The 19,712-nt window shown below is 44.6% G+C and overlaps 1 protein-coding gene across 4 annotated transcripts in view; it reads right to left on the bottom strand.

Moving 5' to 3' along the window:
* Positions 1-4,385: 4,385 nt before the first annotated feature.
* Positions 4,386-19,712, bottom strand: part of KCTD15 (potassium channel tetramerization domain containing 15) — a 73,484-nt gene continuing 58,157 nt past the window's right edge. For all 4 annotated transcript variants that reach the window (XM_075326099.1, XM_075326100.1, XM_075326098.1 and 1 more), the window contains exon 5: positions 4,386-7,779. In XM_075326099.1, coding sequence (XP_075182214.1) covers positions 7,627-7,779 — 153 coding nt within the window. In that variant the 3' untranslated portion in view covers positions 4,386-7,626. The remainder of the gene's footprint in view (positions 7,780-19,712) is intronic.

Genomic DNA, 19,712 nt, shown 5'->3' on the forward strand with positions numbered 1-19,712 from the left:
CTATGCTGATACCCCCCTCCTACCAAGAAGAACAGAGCAGAAGTGTGTTTGAAAACAAATAAAGACAGACAAGGGAAACCTAAACCTCTGACACACTGCACACATATAAGAATAGATAATGAAAGACTCAAGAGAAAAGTAAGAGCAGGAAGGTAATAAAAAAAAGGCTAAGCTCAGGGTTACTTCTGATGGTGGAGAAGCCTTAGTCTCATGCCTGGCTATGCTCCTGACCAGTACTACTCTGATACCCCCTCCTATCAGGAAGGAAGGCAGAAGTGTGATGGAAATCAGATAAAGACATACAAGGGAAAACTAAATCTCTGATACCCTGCACACATACATGAATAGACAATGAAAGAGTCAGGAGAAAAGTAAGAGCAGGAAGGTATACAAAAAAAAGGCTAAGTTTAGGGTTACTTCTGATGGTGGAGAAGCCTGAGTCCCATATCTGGCTATGCTCCTGACTAGTACTATTCTGATACCCCCCCCTACTACCAGGAAGGACAGGGCAAAAGTGTGATGGAAAACAGAAAAAATCAGACAAGGGAAAACTAAACCTCTGACACACTGCACACATACAGGAATAGACAATGAAAGACTCAAAAGAAAAGTAAGAGCAGGAAGGTAACAAAATTAAGGCAACAAGGGTTGACTCCACAACGACACTCAGCAACAAGCACCAAAATCACCAGATAGACTGGATCACAGCACCTCACCAGACCACATAAGATAAAGTATAGCTGGCATAGGTGGAAGGATCTAGCCAGCATAAGTGAGGAACAGATGTGATTGGCTCCCTCAAAACATATGATCAAAGAAGACTAACAAGCAGACTAGCAGAGATTAACTCTTGCTAGCCTGCCTCTGAGTTACCCCTCTGCAGGTCGATGCCCGAGCCTGCCTGCGTAGATCACAGACAGCAGAGACGTTATCGGGAGGAGTGTCAGAATCTGTAGTCTGAACAGAGCTCAACGCCACCATGACAGTCGGTGAAGTTTGAAAAAATCTCTGTGTGTCAGAAATGTTATCAGTACAGTATATAGGCTGGGAGACCATATTGTCCAGTTTGCAACCCTGTATCCTTGGCTGCACTGGGTTCTTCTTGGGTTTAAATCGTCTGTTTGGAGTTCATGTTTTCCCCATGTTTTAAGGGTTTCCTCTGCGTTCTCTGGTTTCACTCAATACTCCAAAAGACATATTAATAGCAAATTTAGATTGTGAGCCCCAATGGGGTCCGTGACTGATTGCAATCTCTGCAGAATATGTCAGCGCTATATAAGCAAGCATAATAAGTAATAAGCACTTCGGAACCTTCATGCAATTAATCCTTCCCCGGAAGACTTGTGCAGATGACCATATTTTTTGGTTGGAGTGCAATCCGGCAAAACATTGGATTGCACTCTGGCCAATTTTATTTCTTGTCCAGTTTTTCCTTACATCATGCACAATTTGCCTCCGTAAATCGGATCGACCTCAGCCATGCAAAGCAATGGATCTGTGAAAAAAATCCAATGACATCCGAGCGCGCTCCAACTTTGGCAGATTGACAGACTGGAGAAGGTGGGGAAACATTTTTTCACATCAGAGAAAAACGGATCCCGCTCTGATCAAACCCTGGTGAAACTCGGATCAGAGTCTGATTAGCATTATGGGACTGTCTGTCAGATGCAGAAAATAGGATCGTGTGAACCGAGCTATAAAGAGGTCATCTCTGATCCTGTACGGTGAACCACTAAAACTCTGACCTCAGAGACCATGTCACAAGTCTGCACTTGTTTAGTAATAAATGTTAACACAGCATCAGAAAAAATATTAATCTCCGCATAAGAAACTATGGTAAACACACAGACCTAAACTTATTGTACCCTTCATGGCAAGGTTCCTGTCCGCCCATAAGTGTTAGTTTTTTTTAACCCAAAGGGAGACTTTAGAGTAGGAAGGGACCCAACAAAAAGAGGTTGCCTTCCGTTGGGCTCACCTAAAACTGGCCAACGACAAGGCAACCTCTTTTTGTTGCCTTTCCGTTGGGTGTTGGGCTCACATAAAACTGGCCAACGGCAAAGCAACAAAAAGGGGTTGGCTGTTGTGCTCACATAAAACTGGCCAACGGCAAAGCATCAAAAAGGGGTTGGCTGTTGGGCTCACATAAAACTGGCCAACGGCAAAGCATCAAAAAGGGGTTGGCTGTTGGGCTCACATAAAACTGGCCAACGGTAAAGCAACAAAAAGGGGTTGGCTGTTGGGTTCACATAAAACTGGCCAACGACAAGGCAACAAAAAGAGGTCACCTTGCCGTTGGCTGTTGGGCTCACATACAACTGGCCATTTTTGTGTGCGAAGTATCTCAAATTTTATGTTTTTCATAGCAGTAATGCATGTCTATATTCCTATACTCATTGTTCCATATGTCTTGGCATTACAGAGTGCTCATCTTTGTACCCTTGATGGCAGTCCTGCCTTCTAACAGGCGAGTGACACCTTAGCTGCAGTTGGTAACGGGTTATTCCAGCTGCTATAAGTATGGTTAGTATCTAGTATCGCTGATTTGTAAATTTTGACCGGATTCAGCAGCCACTAGGGAAATCAACTTCGCCAAGTTTTGGATTCAATGTTGGCAAATTTACAGCATGCGTACACAATTTTTTATTTCTCAAAGTTGTCAAAAATGATGATTTTTCTAGTGGAAACCGCTTCAGGGAATGCTCCTTCTTTAGGCTATGTTCACACAGAGCTTTTTAGGTGCGTTTTTGTTTTCCTGACCAAAACCTGATCTCATGGCAGGAAATCTCCTTTGAGTCATCTGTGTCTTTGGTGCTGGTTTTAGTGGTGTTTTTGGCACAGATTTGCTGCATTTTTTTTCTACAAATTGGGTTGTATCAATGAAAAAACATTACAAAAACGTTGCAAAGAATTGACATGCTCATTCTTTGAAAGCAGCAGCAAAAACGCAGGTATTTGACAAAACAGTCAGGAAAAAATCTGCAGGTGTTTGTGTGCATGAGATTTCAGAAATCACAGACTTTGCTGGGACTGTAAAAAGCAGCTTTTTGTTAGAATGATTTGTATAAAACCAAGGCAAATCTGCAGCTAAAAAACGCAGCAAAAACTTGACAAAAAAGCCCTGTGTAAACATACCCTAAAAGCAGTTTTGAAAATTTTTTGCTGTTGTGTCATGATTCTTATTTATGGTTCTGCTCTCTTGCAGAGCCGATGCGTGCTTTGTGTTTTCTCCTGCGGATTGTATGTTCCGGTTCTGGGCCCAGTGGGAGGGGCATATTCGTTAGTGCCTCGTTCCAGGTGATTGCTCTGCTTTATCTGGAACGCCACCAGTGATAGTTCCTGTATTGCAGTAGCAGTTACTGGCTCCCATAAGTGACTTTTCTGATCTTGTCCTGTTACCTCTATCTTAGTACCCTCCACCACCTGTCTCCCTGACCCTGACTCGACTCCTTGAACCCCGGCTTGTATACTGACCTCGGCTCTGCTCTTTCCCGCTGTACCTTACATGTCTTTCTGGCTCCTGACCTCGGCTTGTATTCTGACCTTAACTTCGCTCTCGCCCTCTGTACCCAACGTGTCTTCCTGGCTCCTGACTTCGGCCTGTATTCTGACCTCGGCTCTGCTCTCTCCTGCTGTACGTTACATGTTTTCCTGGCTTCTGACCCCGGCCTGTATTTTGACCTCGGCTCCGCTCTTTCCTGCTGTACATTACATGTTTTCCTGGCTCCTGACCCCGGCCTATATTCTGACCTCTGCTCCGCTCTCTCCTGCTGTACGTTACATGTCTTCCTGGCTCCTGACCCCGGCCTGAATTCTGACCTTGGCTCCACTCTCGCCTTCTGTACTTTACGTATCTTTCTGGCTTCTGACCCCAGCCTGTATTCTGACCTTGGCTCCACTCTCGCCCTCTGTACCTTACATGTCTTCCTGGCTCCTGACTCCGGCCTGTATTCTGACCTCAGCTCCACTCTCACCCTCTGTACCTTAGGTGTATTCCTGGCTTCCAGACCCCCCGGCTTGTATCCTGACATCGGCTCCACTCTCTCCCCTTTGCTACTGACGTGTCTTCCTGGCTTCTGACCTTTGGCTTGTTCTGACTACTCCACCAGTGTATCTACGGTAGCGACACCCAGTGTTCAACACCATACCTCTCCTCCACTGGCATGTCTAGCGACACCCTGTGGTTGAGTATCACACGTTGGTCCTGTAGTAGCATTTATATATAGTCTGGAAAACCAAAAACAGAATCAAGCGATAAAGGCAGCAATCTAAAGAATCGATGTCCGAATTCTGAGAATGGCATCCACACAAAACTGCTTCCCGCTAAATAAAAACACCAAAATAAATGAAAGAATTGAGATTGTTTTTTTGTTTTTTTATCATTTACTATACAGAAATGTTTATGGCATGAATTACTATATTAGAAATATGTATACACAAGTACATGACAATAGTTTTTTTTTTTGTTGTTTTGTTTTTTACAATAATGTATAATATACAATTCTACATATAATTTATATACAGGTCTGAATGCAGCACCGGACTCGTACAGATATAAAAATGCTGATTTATTTTTTTTTAGGATCGCTTACCCGGGCTTTTTTGTATAATTTATATAGTGTTATTTTTTTTAGTGGAAGCTATAACCCCACACTTCAAAATCCTTCACTAAGAAACACTGATACATCGTAACCCTTCTTAATCCTCTGGACAGTCCGTACTCAGGCTTTGTACATAGTATGTGGCACGGGGTGTGACTAGTGAGGCTACCAGCAGTGAAACTGACGAGGGGTAGCCGCGGTGGGGAAAAAAAAATCATTAGCACGACCATCATTCATTGGGACCAAATCATCTGATATAGCAAAAAAAAAAAAAAAAAAGCTATTTATATCTTCTGATAAATGACAACCGTCGCCATATGCCAGTGGAAGTCAAAGGGAAAGAAAGGTGTAAATATCACCAAAAAACCTGAAAAACATGGCAAAATGAAATCTAAAAGCTTACATATAAAATATGTACTGTATTTCACAAAGGGTGACTGTCACCAAATCAGAAGTGGTCTACTGGTGCAATTCCACCAACAATATCCAAAAGTGCTATTTGAGGGTGTACAATGTGCATATGTGCCATATTGATCCCCAACGGAGCATGGACTGCAAAATTTCAAAAAGATACATTATTCTTCTTGCAAAAAAAAATGCAAATAGATACATTATTCTTCTTGCAAAAAAAAATTGTAAATAAAATTTGTAAATAGATACATTATTCTTTTTGCAAAAAAGAAGGAAACTAGATACATTTTTCTTTCAAAAAATGCAACTAGATACATTATTCTTTAAAAAAATGCAACTAGATATATTATTCTTCTTGCAAAAATGCAACTAGATACATTATTCTTTAAAAAAAATGCAACTAGATACATTATTCTTCTTGCAAAAATGCAACTAGATACATTATTCTTTAAAAAAAAATGCAACTAGATATATTATTCTTCTTGCAAAAAATGCAACTAGATATATTATTCTTCTTGCAAAAAATCCAACTAGATACATTAGTCTTCTTGCAAAAAATGCAACTAGATACATTATTCTTCTTGCAAAAAATGCAACTAGATACATTATTCTTGCAGGAAAAAAATGCAACTAGATACATTATTCTTCTAGCAAAAAAAATGCAACTAGATACATTATTCTTGTAAAAAATGCAACTAGATATATTATTCTTCTTGCAAAAAAAATTGCAACTAGATACATTATTCTTGTTGCAAAAAAAAAAAATTGCAACTAGATACATTATTCTTCTTGCAAAAAATGCAACTAGATACATTATTCTTCTTGTAGAAAAAAAATGCAACTAGATACATTATTCTTCTTGCAAAAAATGCAACTAGATACATTATTCTTCTAGCAAAAAACAATCAAACAAAAAAAGCAACTGGATACATTATTCTTGCAAAAACAAAATGCAACGGGATACATTATTATTCTTGCAATAAAAAAAATGCAACGGGATACATTAATCTTCTTGCAAAGAAATTGCAACTAAATCCATTATTCTTGCAAAAAAAATGTAAACAGATCCATTATTCCTCTTGCAAAAAAATGCAACTAGATACATTATTCTTCTAGAAAAAAATGTGACTGGATTCATTATCTTCTTGCAAAAAAATGTAACTAGATAATTATTCTTCTAGCAAAAAAAAATGCAACTGGATACATTATTCTTCTTGCAAAAAAAAAATACAAATAGCAAAAAAAATACAAATAGATACATTATTCTTCTTGCAAAAAATAAAAAAAAAAAATACAAAATTTGGATAGTATTATATGATGATTTACAACCTCCCCCCAAGACATTTCAGGGGCGGCTCACTGTACCCACTATAATATTATTAGAAAGATGCCCACTTGTAAAATGATTTGTCTTGATCGTTAAAGGCAAACATGTCTACACAATGTACACGTAGCGAAAACTTTTTATTAAAAATCAGGGATTTTGATTTTATTAATCCTACCAAAATAGGGAATTTGTGATAATTCTGCTGGAATTCGATCCATAGTCCCTAATCTGGATAAGAAATAAATCATAAATTAATAAATCCATATTCTCCATCGCCTCCCGAACAATTCCCTTCCACTGTGGTAGGGCCATAGGATTCTGACTAATGCACCCCGAATTGTGGAAACAGTCTTTTAGTGAATAGAAAAGTATCACATCTCCATATTAACTTTTCACATGTTCATAAAAGGTCAAAAATGACAATAATATCTTCTGGTGCAATCCCTACATAAAATCCCAAAATTCAGGGTTTTTTTTGGGGGGGGGGGGGGTTTAAGTACAACCCAAAATCTTGCAAAAGGTCAAAAATGACAATTATCTTCTGGTGAAATCCCTACATAAAATTCCAATTTTATTTATTTTTAAGGACAACCCAAAATGTTGCAAAAGGTCAACAATGACAATTATATCTCCCGATGAAATCCCTACATAAAATTCAGTTTTTAATTTTATTTATTTATTATTTGTAAGGACGACCCAAAGTTCTGTGTCGGCTTTTGGCTGGTCTTCAGTTTTGCATTTATCAAACCTTTTTTATTGTTGCTTAGTTCTATACATCCACATTCTCCATCTGAGAAGCTATAAAAGTAATCCCTTCTCTCATTTCAAAGGGAACAGACGCTGGAATAATCAGATGATTGCGACGCGCAATCTGCATGACACATAAAATCTATAAAAAGACAATGCAGCTTATTCCGTGTGCCAGTAATATCTTCATTATCGGGGACGTGTTCATTGGACTATACCAGACGAATGTTTCGTTTTTTTTTTTGATTGGCCACTTAGTCACATTGCAGCAATCCGAAACGGGTAAACGGATCCACGTTACCGAGGTTGCGGTTTTTACAGCACAGCTGTTGAGATGAACTTGCATTGACGAGGGGCCTCCTCCACGGAGAGAACCGGGGCTGCTCACTTGGCTATGTCAAAAAGTTACCTTTCAAAAATATCACAAACTGGCAACAAAAAGTTATATGAAGTCTAATAATACTGGTTTGCAGGTCCTGAGGTTCTTGACGTCAAGGACTAGTGAACACTTCAATGGCGGCAAAGAGATTTCAGCAACCATCAGTCCAGAGGCTCCTGTTTTATCCTCATTGTGTTCGGCTGCGCCCTTCTATCCTCTCGGCACAGTACATATTCGCTAAACTGCGAGGAGTCAACGCCACCCCCACAGGAGGCTGCCACGTGAAATCCTTTTTGAAAAAGTCTTTCAAGAACCTGAAAAAAAAAAGAGAAGTAATTTACAGAAAGTTTTTCACTGTAGAATTCACAAATTTAAAGGGGTTGAGTCAACTTTTTGAATGGGGTAAAATGTCACACATGGAGTAGGAAATTATTATTATTATAGCGCCATTTATTCCAAGGCGCTTTACAAGTGAAAGAGGGTATACCTACAACAATCATTAACAGTACAAAACATACTGGTATAGGAGGAGAGAGGACCCTGCCCGCGAGGGCTCATAGTCTACAGGGAATGGGTGAGGGTACAATAGGTGAGGACAGAGCTGGTTGCGCAGTGGTCTACTGGACTGAGGGTTATTGTAGGTTGTAGGCTTGTCGGAAGAGGTGGGTCTTCAGGTTCCTCTTGAAGCTTTCCACGGTAGGGGAGAGTCTGATATGCTGAGGTAGAGCGTTCCAGATGTCCACATGGAACGCATGACACATGCGTTCAGACCGATGGGTGTCTGACGCACTACAAAAACACCACCAACAAAAGGGGGGAAAACAAGGGTCACGATACAATGAAGGTCCTTGCCGCTAGAGAGAGGGGTGAGCGGGCACCTCATGAACTCACCTCATGCTGACTCCTGAGCTCCCTAGCATCCCTATACAGGTTCTTTCTACCTGTCGGCGAGCAGGATACCTTGCACTCTCCACTGGCCCTAACCTCACCCTGCCTAGTGAGTAGGCCAACGAGTACACTAGACTCGCCACTACACTAATAAAAACGGAGGGAAAGGAAATACAGACGGTGGAATAAAGAGGATACAAACACCAAATGTCACAGCAGCAGACAGACTAAAGTAGCAGATAGATGGGCACAAGACCAAACCTCAGCAGCTCCTTCCACCAGGGTGGCCAGAGTAGAAATGAATTGTAGCAGCAGCAAGGACTGCTGGGATAACTCCAGTATTTAAACCTAAATGGGCATGGACCCAAAGCAGCTACAGCTGACCAGCCCTGCACAGAGCTACTGGCAACAAAACCTGAAATTAACTCATGAGACGCCAGAGGAAACTCCGCTTAAATGAGGAATCTAAATTGAGATGCTAGGCTCCAGTCCTAAGGCTGTCACTAGTCTCAAAACAGCAGGGAGAAGACTGTGCTTGGAAAAACAGGCAACTTTGCAATTTACCTCTTATTAAAAATCCTCTCCATTCTTAAAAATGGAGGGATTTTTAACTCTACAATTTAGCGCTAATTTCTTAGGGTACCGGCCATTTCTCTGGTCTACTAGGGAAGACCAGCTCCTAGGTAAGGAGACGACGCATGCAAACCTTTTGCTACAAGCTCTGCTATGAAGCTCACCGGATTGCTCCGAACTGAGCATTAATGCAAAGTGTTTTGAGTGATCAATGCGGGTCTCAGGATCCAGATCCCTCCAAAGGGGCCACAAGATTAAAGTTTTGCAACCCCATAAATAAATATTCCACATAGAAGCACGACTAGAGAAAAGTCTCTGAAGGATGTGTACGATGGAAGTCTAGGAATCTCAAGCATCCTATTTCTCAGAAAAGTTACTTTTTTTTTCCACCCCAAAAAATTCCTGTTAATTGTTTCTCTGAAGTTGAAACTGTTGATAGAACAGAGTTAACAAGATACAGATGTAGCCGGGTCCTGCATTACCATCCATGGCCTACAGATATCTTTCATGACTATGTTATATGCACAGTGCCTCCATACTATGCTATGGTGAGTACAGCCTTAAGTGAAATTGACCAAATTGTGCCAAAAATGTGAATATTTTGTGTGGCCGCCATTATTTTCCAGCACTGCCTTAACTCTCTTGGGCCTGGAGTTCACTAGAGCTTCACAGCCATGCCTGACTGTAGGCAGGGAACACTTGCCTTTGTCCTCCTCACATGGTTACTGCCAAACAGGCTTGGCACCATCTGACCTAAATAAATGTATCTTGGTCTCTTCCGACCATAGCCCGGTTCCAGTAATACATGAGCTTAGCTTGCTTGTCTTCAGCAAACTGTTTGCAGGCTGTCTTGTGCATCATCTTTATCAGAGGCTTCCTTCTGGGACAGCAGCTATGCAGAGCATTGTGATGCAGTGTGCGGCATATGGTCTGAGCACTGACAGGCAGACCCCCCCACCCTTGTAACCTCTGCAGTGTGCGGCGTATGGTTTGAGCAATGACAGGCGGAGCCCCCACCCCTGTAACCTCTGCACTGTACGAAATATGGTCTGAGCACTGGCAGGCGGACCCCCCACCACTGTAACCTCAGCAGTGTGCGGCATATGGTCTGAGCACTGACAGGCGGACCCCCACCCCTGTAACCTCTGCAGTGTGCGGCATATGGTCTGTACACTGGCAGGCGGACCCCCCACCCCTGTAACCTCTGCAGTGTGCGGCATATGGTCTGTACACTGGCAGGCGGACCCCCCACCCCTGTAACCTCTGCAGTGTGCGGCATATGGTCTGTACACTGGCAGGCGGACCCCCCACCCCTGTAACCTCTGCAGTGTACGGAATATGGTCTGATCACTGACAGGCGGACCCCCCACCCCTGTAACCTCTGCAGTGTGCGGCGTATGGTCTGAGCACTGACAGGCAGACCCCCCCACCCCTGTAACCTCTGCAGTGTGCGGCATATGGTCTGTACACTGGCAGGCGGACCCCCCACCCCTGTAACCTCTGCAGTGTGCGGCATATGGTCTGTACACTGGCAGGCGGACCCCCCACCCCTGTAACCTCTGCAGTGTGCGGCATATGGTCTGATCACTGACAGGCGGACCCCCCACCCCTGTAACCTCTGCAGTGTGCGGCGTATGGTCTGAGCACTGACAGGCAGACCCCCCACCCCTGTAACCTCTGCAGTGTGCGGCGTATGGTCTGAGCACTGACAGGCGGACCCCCCCACCCCTGTAACCTCTACAGTGTGCGGCGTATGGTCTGAGCACTGACAGGCGGACCCCCCACCCCTGTAACCTCTGCAGTGTGCGGCGTATGGTCTGAGCACTGACAGGCGGACCCCCCACCCCTGTAACCTCTGCAGCAATGCTGGCAGCACTCGTACCTCTATTCTGAAAAGACGATTTCTGGATATGACACTGAGCACATGCTCTCTGCTTCTGTTGTCAGCCATGGCAAGTTCTGTTCTGAGTGGATCCTGTCTTGTTCTACCGCTGTATGGTCTTGGCCACCGTGCTGCAGCTCAGTATCAGGGTGTTGCCTATCTTCTTATAGCCTCAATTTTTATGTAGAGCAACAATTCTTTTTTTCAGATCCTCAGAGAATTCTTTGCCATGAGGAGCCATGCTGAGCGTCCAGTGACCAGTATGAGAGAGTGTGTGAGAGAGAACACCAAATGTATCACATCTGCTCCGGATTCACACCTGACACCTTGTAACACTAATGAGTCACATGACACCGGGTAGGGAAATTGGTAATTGGGCACAATTTGGTCATTGTCACATAGGGGTGTACTCACTTTGTTGCCAGCCGTTTAGACATTAATGGCCGTGTGTTGAGTTATTTAGAGGATACCAAATTTACACTATTATACAAGCTGCACACTGACACTGCACATCGTATCACAGGGTCAGATCTGCAGTGTTTTCCCATGTGAAGATATAATAAAATATTTACAGAAATGTGATTTTGTGATATACTATATACATTGCTTCTATATGGAATAGCACAGATTGCGGCACTATTCCATACACACAAACCCAGATGTATATCAGCCAAATGGAGGTTGAGGACAATCTAGTACCCTTTGTTTTGCAAATGGGGGCCTATGATTCAGTTCAGAGTATTTTAGTAGAGGGATATGATAATATTGTGCACTTATATGATTATGCCTGGACACGACAGGATTTTATGTGATGATGACTGTATCATCATGCAAGGAGGGAATTGGTAAAAGTGTAAAGTCACAGACACGGAAAGGATGGAGCTGAGCCACTAGCAGCACAGAGTATTTCAGTAGAGCAATGTCTGGATGTTATCTTGTATGATGATGTGTTACGGGTGACAGACAGTCATGTGGTTTCTGGCCATAGAAGGCCACAGCGTTTGGCTGCGCAGAATGCTCCCTGACTTTCCATTGTTCCTGCTGTCAGTATTCATTGGTATAGGTAGCTTTCTTGTTGGATTCATCTCTCCCTTTTGGCCCAGCAGGAGCTCACCTTCCACCCTGCTGCTGATCATCAGTATTCCTGTGGTGTTTAAATACCCCTTCCTTCCTTGGACTGGTGCTGGTGATATTTTTAGTTCATTCAAGCTCTGGTTGCAAGCAGGTGGCTTGTACTCCTCTGTGCTGTCATTGCTAAAAACTCTGCTGAACTCTCCCTGAATCATCTGTAGATAAGTAGTTCATGCATTTCCCCCTGTGTTTCCTCCTTGTGTTTTCTAGTGTTTAGTGGGGTTGATTAAGAGCTCATCCCTTTCGTTCCCTATTTAGGGTCCAGCACTAGGGATACCTAGGGTTAGGTATCCAGCTCGGCGCATAGGTGTGGAACCTATCTAGGGTGTTGAGGGATCCCAGGGACCAGCAGTAGGTTTGGTCAGGGGGTCACCATCTCAACCTTGCCTAGACACAGGGGTCCCCTTCCCTTTAGCTGCTGAGCTCATCCCACCCGCTCCCTATTTAGGGTCCAGCACTAGGGATACCTAGGGTCAGGTATCCTACTCGGCACATAGGTGCGGAACCCATCTAGGGTGGTGAGGGAAGCCAGGGTCAGGCATCCTGCTCAGCGGATAGGTGAGGGACCCCAGGGATCAGCAGTAGGTGTGGTCAGGGGTCACCATCGCCCCTTTCCCTAGACATAGGGGTCCCTTTCCCTTTCGTTGAGCCTAGCATGACATGATGGATAGGAAGCAAATAGAAACCTGAGATTGAGCGTAGGATCGTGGACCATTCTGCATTACAGGGAAGGAACTGCAGAAAACTGAAATCCCAAAAACAAAGGGTCCTGGAGAGAATCCTCCAGGTCTGATTAGCACAGTCTAAACTCCATAATGCACTTAGTAGACAATGCCCGACCCTTCTATACTAAATTCTATTATTTTTACACAGATTCACCCCCCCCCCCCCCCCCCGGGGCCATTTCCACATCTGTCCAAAATGTTTGATTTCTTTCTTAAGGTCTTGATAAATGTCGAGTGCAAAACTCCCCCATAATGTAAACCCTCTGAGCTCTCGTAATCCGAGGGCTGGAGAACCCTAGAACCGAAGCTGGTGGACGTTTCCTCTTATTAAAGCTGATATTTCTAATTGTATCGTATTTGCTGCAAGAAAAGTTGTCCGTCAGGAATAAAAAGCGATGTTATCAGCTGGAAACCTACGTGGAAATGGCGCTGTTAACAGTTTAGGCGCTGGAGGCGGCTTCACAGCAGGATGTCCCTATAGCCAGGAGGTGGTGAAGAACGTTACTGGGGAAGGAGGTTATTTTGGATTATATGACTCATGCCTACACAATCACCTGGGAACAAAATGAGCCATAAACGGGTAATATGGCATAAAAGAGGCACTAACTAAGTGGTGGTGTTATCATGATGATCCCTGTGCATGTGGACTACGGGGTTAACCGAGAGGTGAAGTCTCCAGTTGGGACTGATCCGTAGACCTGCTGAAAAGACAGAATAAAACAATGTGCACACGTTAAGTATTTGGTGCAGAAATTTGTACACCATTTCTGCATCTCACAGTGTAAAATATGCGCTGTTTTGATGCATTTTTGCTGCAGATTTTCCCCATTTGGATGAAATCTGCAGCACAAATGCTGCAAGGATAGACATCCTGCAGATTTATTTCTGCCCCAAATCTGCAAGGAAAAAAAAATACTCAACATGTGTATGAGACTTCAGGATTCTCATGGACTTTGCTGGCATCAGGATTTGTGACAAATCTGCACTCCAAAAAGGCACCGTGTGCACAATGTCATATCCGCACCAAGTCTGTGTTCATGAGACTTCAGGATTCACATTCACCTTCAGGGTTTTGTGACAAATCTGCAGCAAAAAAAGGTTTAAAAAATGTGACCAAAACGCAACGGGTGCACAAAGCCTTAGTGCTACCATGCGATATACGTCGTACCAGTACGAAATGCACGGTTACACATGAGCTCTGGAGCATAAAGGATCTAAAAGGTATCTAGGCCTCATAGGAGGAAGCCAGTGCTATAAAGGATGTGACAGATTTGAGGGACCTGTTACAAATGTTGCAGTGAGGTCCAATAGCTTTAAGTTGGTCTATCCAGGAATACCATATTATTGACACGGCCACAGAAAGTATACAACGCTCCGTACATTGTGCAGTGACCATTCTTGTGCGCCGCAGCCCAGCTCTTAGAGCCCGTGCCCATGATCAGGGGTTGCAACATTTTGGGTGCAGCGTGTTTCCCTGCATCAAAAACGCTGTGTTGTACAGTATGGGATTTATAGAAATCCCATGCCCACTGGGCTTCTTTTTTCCGCAGCCTAAACTGACATGCGCAGCGCCTCTCCAAGCGCGCAGCATGTCCATTTATGCTTACGGAGATGTGCGTGTTTTCGCAGTGAGAACATTGCAAAAAATTGCTGCGCACAGAAATCTGGTCATCGGCCTAAGGGCACTAGCGTCTCTGCTGGAGAAGACACGCTGCGTCTAGAATAGAGTGTGCCCGGATCATCGTCATGGGGCCAAGGGCACTAGCATCTCTACTGGAGAAGACATGCTGTATCTAGAACGCAATGTGCCCGGATCATGTGCATGGGCCCAAAGGTACTAGAGTCTCTACTGGAGAAGACATGCTGCATCTAGAACGCAATGTGCCCGGATCATGTGCATGGGCCCAAAGGTACTAGAGTCTCTACTGGAGAAGACATGCTGCATCTAGAACGCAATGTGCCCGGATCTTGTGCATGGGCCCAAAGGTACTAGCGTCTCTACTGGAGAAGACATGCTGCATCTAGAACGCAATGTGCCCGGATCATGGGCTCAAGGGCACTAGCGTCTCTGCTGGAGAAGACATGCTGCGTAAAGAATGCAGTGTACCCGGATCATGGACATGGGCCCAAGGGCACTAGCGTCTCTACTGGAGAAGACACGCTGCATCTAGAACGCAATGTGCCCGGATCATGGTCATGGGCCCAAGGGCACTAGCGTCTCTACTGGAGAAGACACGCTGCATCTAGAACGCAATGTGCCCTGATCATGGTCATGGGCCCAAGGGCACTAGCGTCTCTACTGGAGAAGACACACTGCATCTAGAACGCAGAATGCCCGGATCATGCGCCCAAGGGCACTAGCGTCTCTACTGGCGAAGACACGCTGCATCTAGAACGCAATGTGCCCTGATCATGGTCATGGGCCCAAGGGCACTAACGTCTCTACTGGAGAAGACACACTGCATCTAGAACGCAGAATGCCCGGATCATGCGCCCAAGGGCACTGACGTCTCTACTGGAGAAGACACGCTGCATCTAGAACGCAATGTGACCTGATCATGGTCATGGGCCCAAGGGCACTAGCGTCTCTACTGGAGAAGACACGCTGCATCTAGAATGCAGTGTGCCCGGATCATGGACATGGCCCCAAGGCCACTAGCGTCTCTACTGGAGAAGACACGCTGCATCTAGAATGCAATGTGCCCGGATCATGGTCATGGGCCCAAGGCCACTAGCGTCTCTACTGGCGAAGACACGCTGCATCTAGAACGCAATGTGCCCTGATCATGGTCATGGGCCCAAGGGCACTAGCGTCTCTACTGGAGAAGACACGCTGCATCTAGAACGCAGAATGCCCGGATCATGCGCCCAAGGGCACTAGCGTCTCTGCTGGAGAAGACATGCTGCGTCTAGAATGCAGTGTACCCGGATCATGGACATGGGCCAAAGGCCACTAGCGTCTGTACTGGAGAAGACACGCTGCATCTAGAAGACCAATGCTGAAGCCCAGAAAGCCTTGTTAAGCCTCTGAATATGAATTGGCCATGTGAAGACGGGCGTAGATTCTCTCATCTGAAAGAATAGGGTCAATTATGCAAATGACACAACAATGAAACTCTTCATGGTGTCAACATAGTGTGATCCGATTCTCTCATATGAGAAGACGGAAAAAAAATCCTAAGTCATATGACAACTTAAATATTTCCCAGAGGAGATTTGCAGCTATAAGTCTCCTCACTGGCAGCCAGATTGGTTTGTCAGTCTCCTCAAGGAGAAAAGTTTTTCCCTTAGACCCAATTATAGCTTCTCATATAGGCAGATCAGATCTCATACTTTGCACTGACAAGAGGCAATCACCCCGAAACACTGTGTCTGCAAATTGAGATATGGCATAAATCCTATGTCATATGACAAGGGACACTTTTGACTTTTAGGATTGCTACTTCCAATAAGTGGCGCTAGAGTTCGTCTCCTTTCTCCCTGAAGATGGAAAAAAAAAATTCTCCATCTTGCCAGTCTGCAGTATTTGGACTGCACTCAGATGTCATCACAGTGCAGTCTGATAGTTTTCACGCATCCATTTACTTGCATGGCTGAGTGCCATCCGTATATCAGATGAAACTCAGGAATGCAGTATTTTTCCCTTAAACAGACTCTGATCAAGGAAAAATTTGGAGATGTGCACGGCTCCATACACTAACATTAGTCCGAGCGCTATTCAATGTTTTGCTGGATTGCACTCGGACAGAAACTCTGTATATACCCACAGTTTTTGCTTGCCGTGGATGAAGCCGCCCAACAGAGTATTGATTGCCGGGATTGCCCTAAAATGTAACCCCAAAATTTGGTATCCGATACCACTCCATCCCTGCTGAGATATCTGTTCTCAGAGCAACATCTTAATATATTCCTATGATACATACACCTGGCCGGCAGCGGAATACGTGGTACCTATTTTTCAAGTGAATTCTTATTGAAGCCTTTTCCTAGTTAGTAGTTATGTAAGGAACATACACTTGTTATCAGTCCATGGGCAATTTTTAGAGGAACTTTCCTTTTGGAAAAAAAAAACACATAACATATCAATTTTTTTTTTCAGTCCATACCGCAGGCTCCATCATTTAATTATGAGCAAGATATAAATTATGCATTAATACATTGTTGCATTATCTGAAATGGCAGAACATTTTTTTTCTTAATATCTTTTTTTTTTTTCTTTGTTGGGGGGGAATTTAGTATATGGGGGGGGTCACAATATAAGGAGACACAAGGTAGGGATTTACTTGTACAAGTTTTCTGTACACTCTCACAATGCACTAACATATACAGAAGTACACAGGCAGGTTTCAGGCAGGCGTGAACAAAATGCTGCAAAGTAAGAAGCTTTCACAAATAGAAGGGTTAATAGTTTATTTTCATCCATGAACAGAATATAAAGTGAATTAGCAAAATTGAACTCTAAATCAAATCAATATACACTGAGAAGCAAAAGGGTAACAATGTCTGACCTTTTGGCTTTCAGGCTCCATATCTCACCATCCATTACAGCTTTGAGTGTGAGACGACCTTCATTTTATAGACAAACATCTTGGCTATCTCATACATAAATGTGACTTGCAGATATTTAGCATATAATTAGTTATGCAGATTCTTGTTCTGTCTCTGCATTATTACTGTTTTGCTCCTAAATTTTTTTCTTTTTATATCCACCTTTTGGCTTTCAGCGCTACCTGAATCCTTCAGGGCTCTCGATCAGATTCAAGCATGTATCCATTGAAATCTGATCCCTGGTCTCTTCTCCACGTTCCCAGTGTTGGTGTATACTGGTCAGGTCTCTTCTCCACGTTCCCAGTGTTGGTGTATACTGGTCAGGTCTCTTCTCCATGTTCCCAGTGTTGGTGTATACTGGTCAGGTCTCTTTCTCCACATTCTCAGTGTTGGTGTATACTGGTCAGGTCTCTTCTCCACGTTCCCAGTGTTGGTGTATGTATACTGGTCAGGTCTCTTCTCCACGTTCCCAGTGTTGGTGTATACTGGTCAGGTCTCTTCTCCATGTTCCCAGTGTTGGTGTATATTGGTCAGGTCTCTTCTCCACGTTCCCAGTGTTGGTGTATACTGGTCAGGTCTCTTCTCCACGTCCCCAGTGTTGGTGTATACTGGTCAGGTCTCTTCTCCACGTTCCCAGTGTTGGTGTATACTGGTCATGTCTCTTCTCCACATTCCCAGTGTTGGTGTATACTGGTCAGGTCTCTTCTCCACGTTCCCAGTGTTGGTGTATACTGGTCAGGTCTCTTCTCCATGTTCCCAGTGTTGGTGTATATTGGTCAGGTCTCTTCTCCACGTTCCCAGTGTTGGTGTATACTGGTCAGGTCTCTTCTCCACGTCCCCAGTGTTGGTGTATACTGGTCAGGTCTCTTCTCCACGTCCCCAGTGTTGGTGTATACTGGTCAGGTCTCTTCTCCACGTTCCCAGTGTTGGTGTATGCTGGTCAGGTCTCTTCTCCACGTTCCCAGTGTTGGTGTATACTGGTCAGGTCTCTTCTCCACGTTCCCAGTGTTGGTGTATGCTGGACAGGTCTCTTCTCCACGTTCCCAGTGTTGGTGTATACTGGTCAGGTCTCTTCGCCACGTTCCCAGTGTTGATGTATACTGGTCAGGTCTCTTCTCCATGTTCCCAGTGTTGGTGTATACTGGTCAGGTCTCTTCTCCACGTTCTCAGTGTTGGTGTATACTGGTCAGGTCTCTTCGCCACGTTCCCAGTGTTGGTGTATACTGGTCAGGTCTCTTCTCCACGTTCCCAGTGTTGGTGTATACTGGTCAGGTCTCTCCTCCACGTTCCCAGTGTTGGTGTATACTGGTCAGGTCTCTTCTCCATGTTCCCAGTGTTGGTGTATACTGGTCAGGTCTCTTCTCCACGTTCCCAGTGTTGGTGTATACTGGTCAGGTCTCTCCTCCACGTTCCCAGTGTTGGTGTATACTGGTCAGGTCTCTTCTCCACGTTCCCAGTGTTGGTGTATACTGGTCAGGTCTCTTCTCCGCGTTCCCAGTGTTGGTGTATACTGGTCAGGTCTCTTCTCCATGTTCCCAGTGTTGGTGTATACTGGTCAGGTCTCTTCTCCACGTTCCCAGTGTTGGTGTGTACTGGTCAGGTCTCTTCTCCACGTTCCCAGTGTTGATGTATACTGGTCAGGTCTCTTCTCCACGTTCCCAGTGTTGGTGTATACTGGTCAGGTCTCTTCTCCACGTTCCCAGTGTTGGTGTATACTGGTCAGGTCTCTTCTCCACGTTCTCAGTGTTGGTGTATACTGGTCAGGTCTCTTCGCCACGTTCCCAGTGTTGGTGTATACTGGTCAGGTCTCTTCGCCACGTTCCCAGTGTTGGTGTATACTGGTCAGGTCTCTTCGCCACGTTCCCAGTGTTGGTGTATACTGGTCAGGTCTCTTCTCCACGTTCCCAGTGTTGGTGTGTACTGGTCAGGTCTCTTCTCCACATTCTCAGTGTTGGTGTATACTGGTCAGGTCTCTTCGCCACGTTCCCAGTGTTGGTGTATACTGGTCAGGTCTCTTCTCCAAGTTCCCAGTGTTGGTGTATACTGGTGAGGTCTCTTCTCCACGTTCCCAGTGTTGGTGTATACTGGTCAGGTCTCTTCTCCACGTTCCCAGTTTTGGTGTATACTGGTCAGGTCTCTTCTCCACGTTCCCAGTGTTGGTGTATACTGGTCAGGTCTCTTCTCCACGTTCCCAGTGTTGGTGTATACTGGTCAGGTCTCTTCTCCATGTTCCCAGTGTTGGTGTATACTGGTCAGGTCTCTTCGCCACGTTCCCAGTGTTGGTGTATACTGGTCAGGTCTTTTCTCCACGTTCCCAGTGTTGGTGTATACTGGTGAGGTCTCTTCTCCACGTTCCCAGTGTTGGTGTATACTGGTTGCTCACTTGGTGATGTATAGAGCTTTATCTTCACCCACAAGTGTTGGATTGGGTTGGGGTCTGGGGATTGTGGGGACAGTCCAGCTCCTCTACTTCATTGTTGTTGAGCCATTTCTTCACCAA

This window comes from Anomaloglossus baeobatrachus, chromosome 10, assembly GCF_048569485.1.
Source record: "Anomaloglossus baeobatrachus isolate aAnoBae1 chromosome 10, aAnoBae1.hap1, whole genome shotgun sequence".
Taxonomy (NCBI): Eukaryota; Metazoa; Chordata; class Amphibia; order Anura; family Aromobatidae; genus Anomaloglossus; species Anomaloglossus baeobatrachus.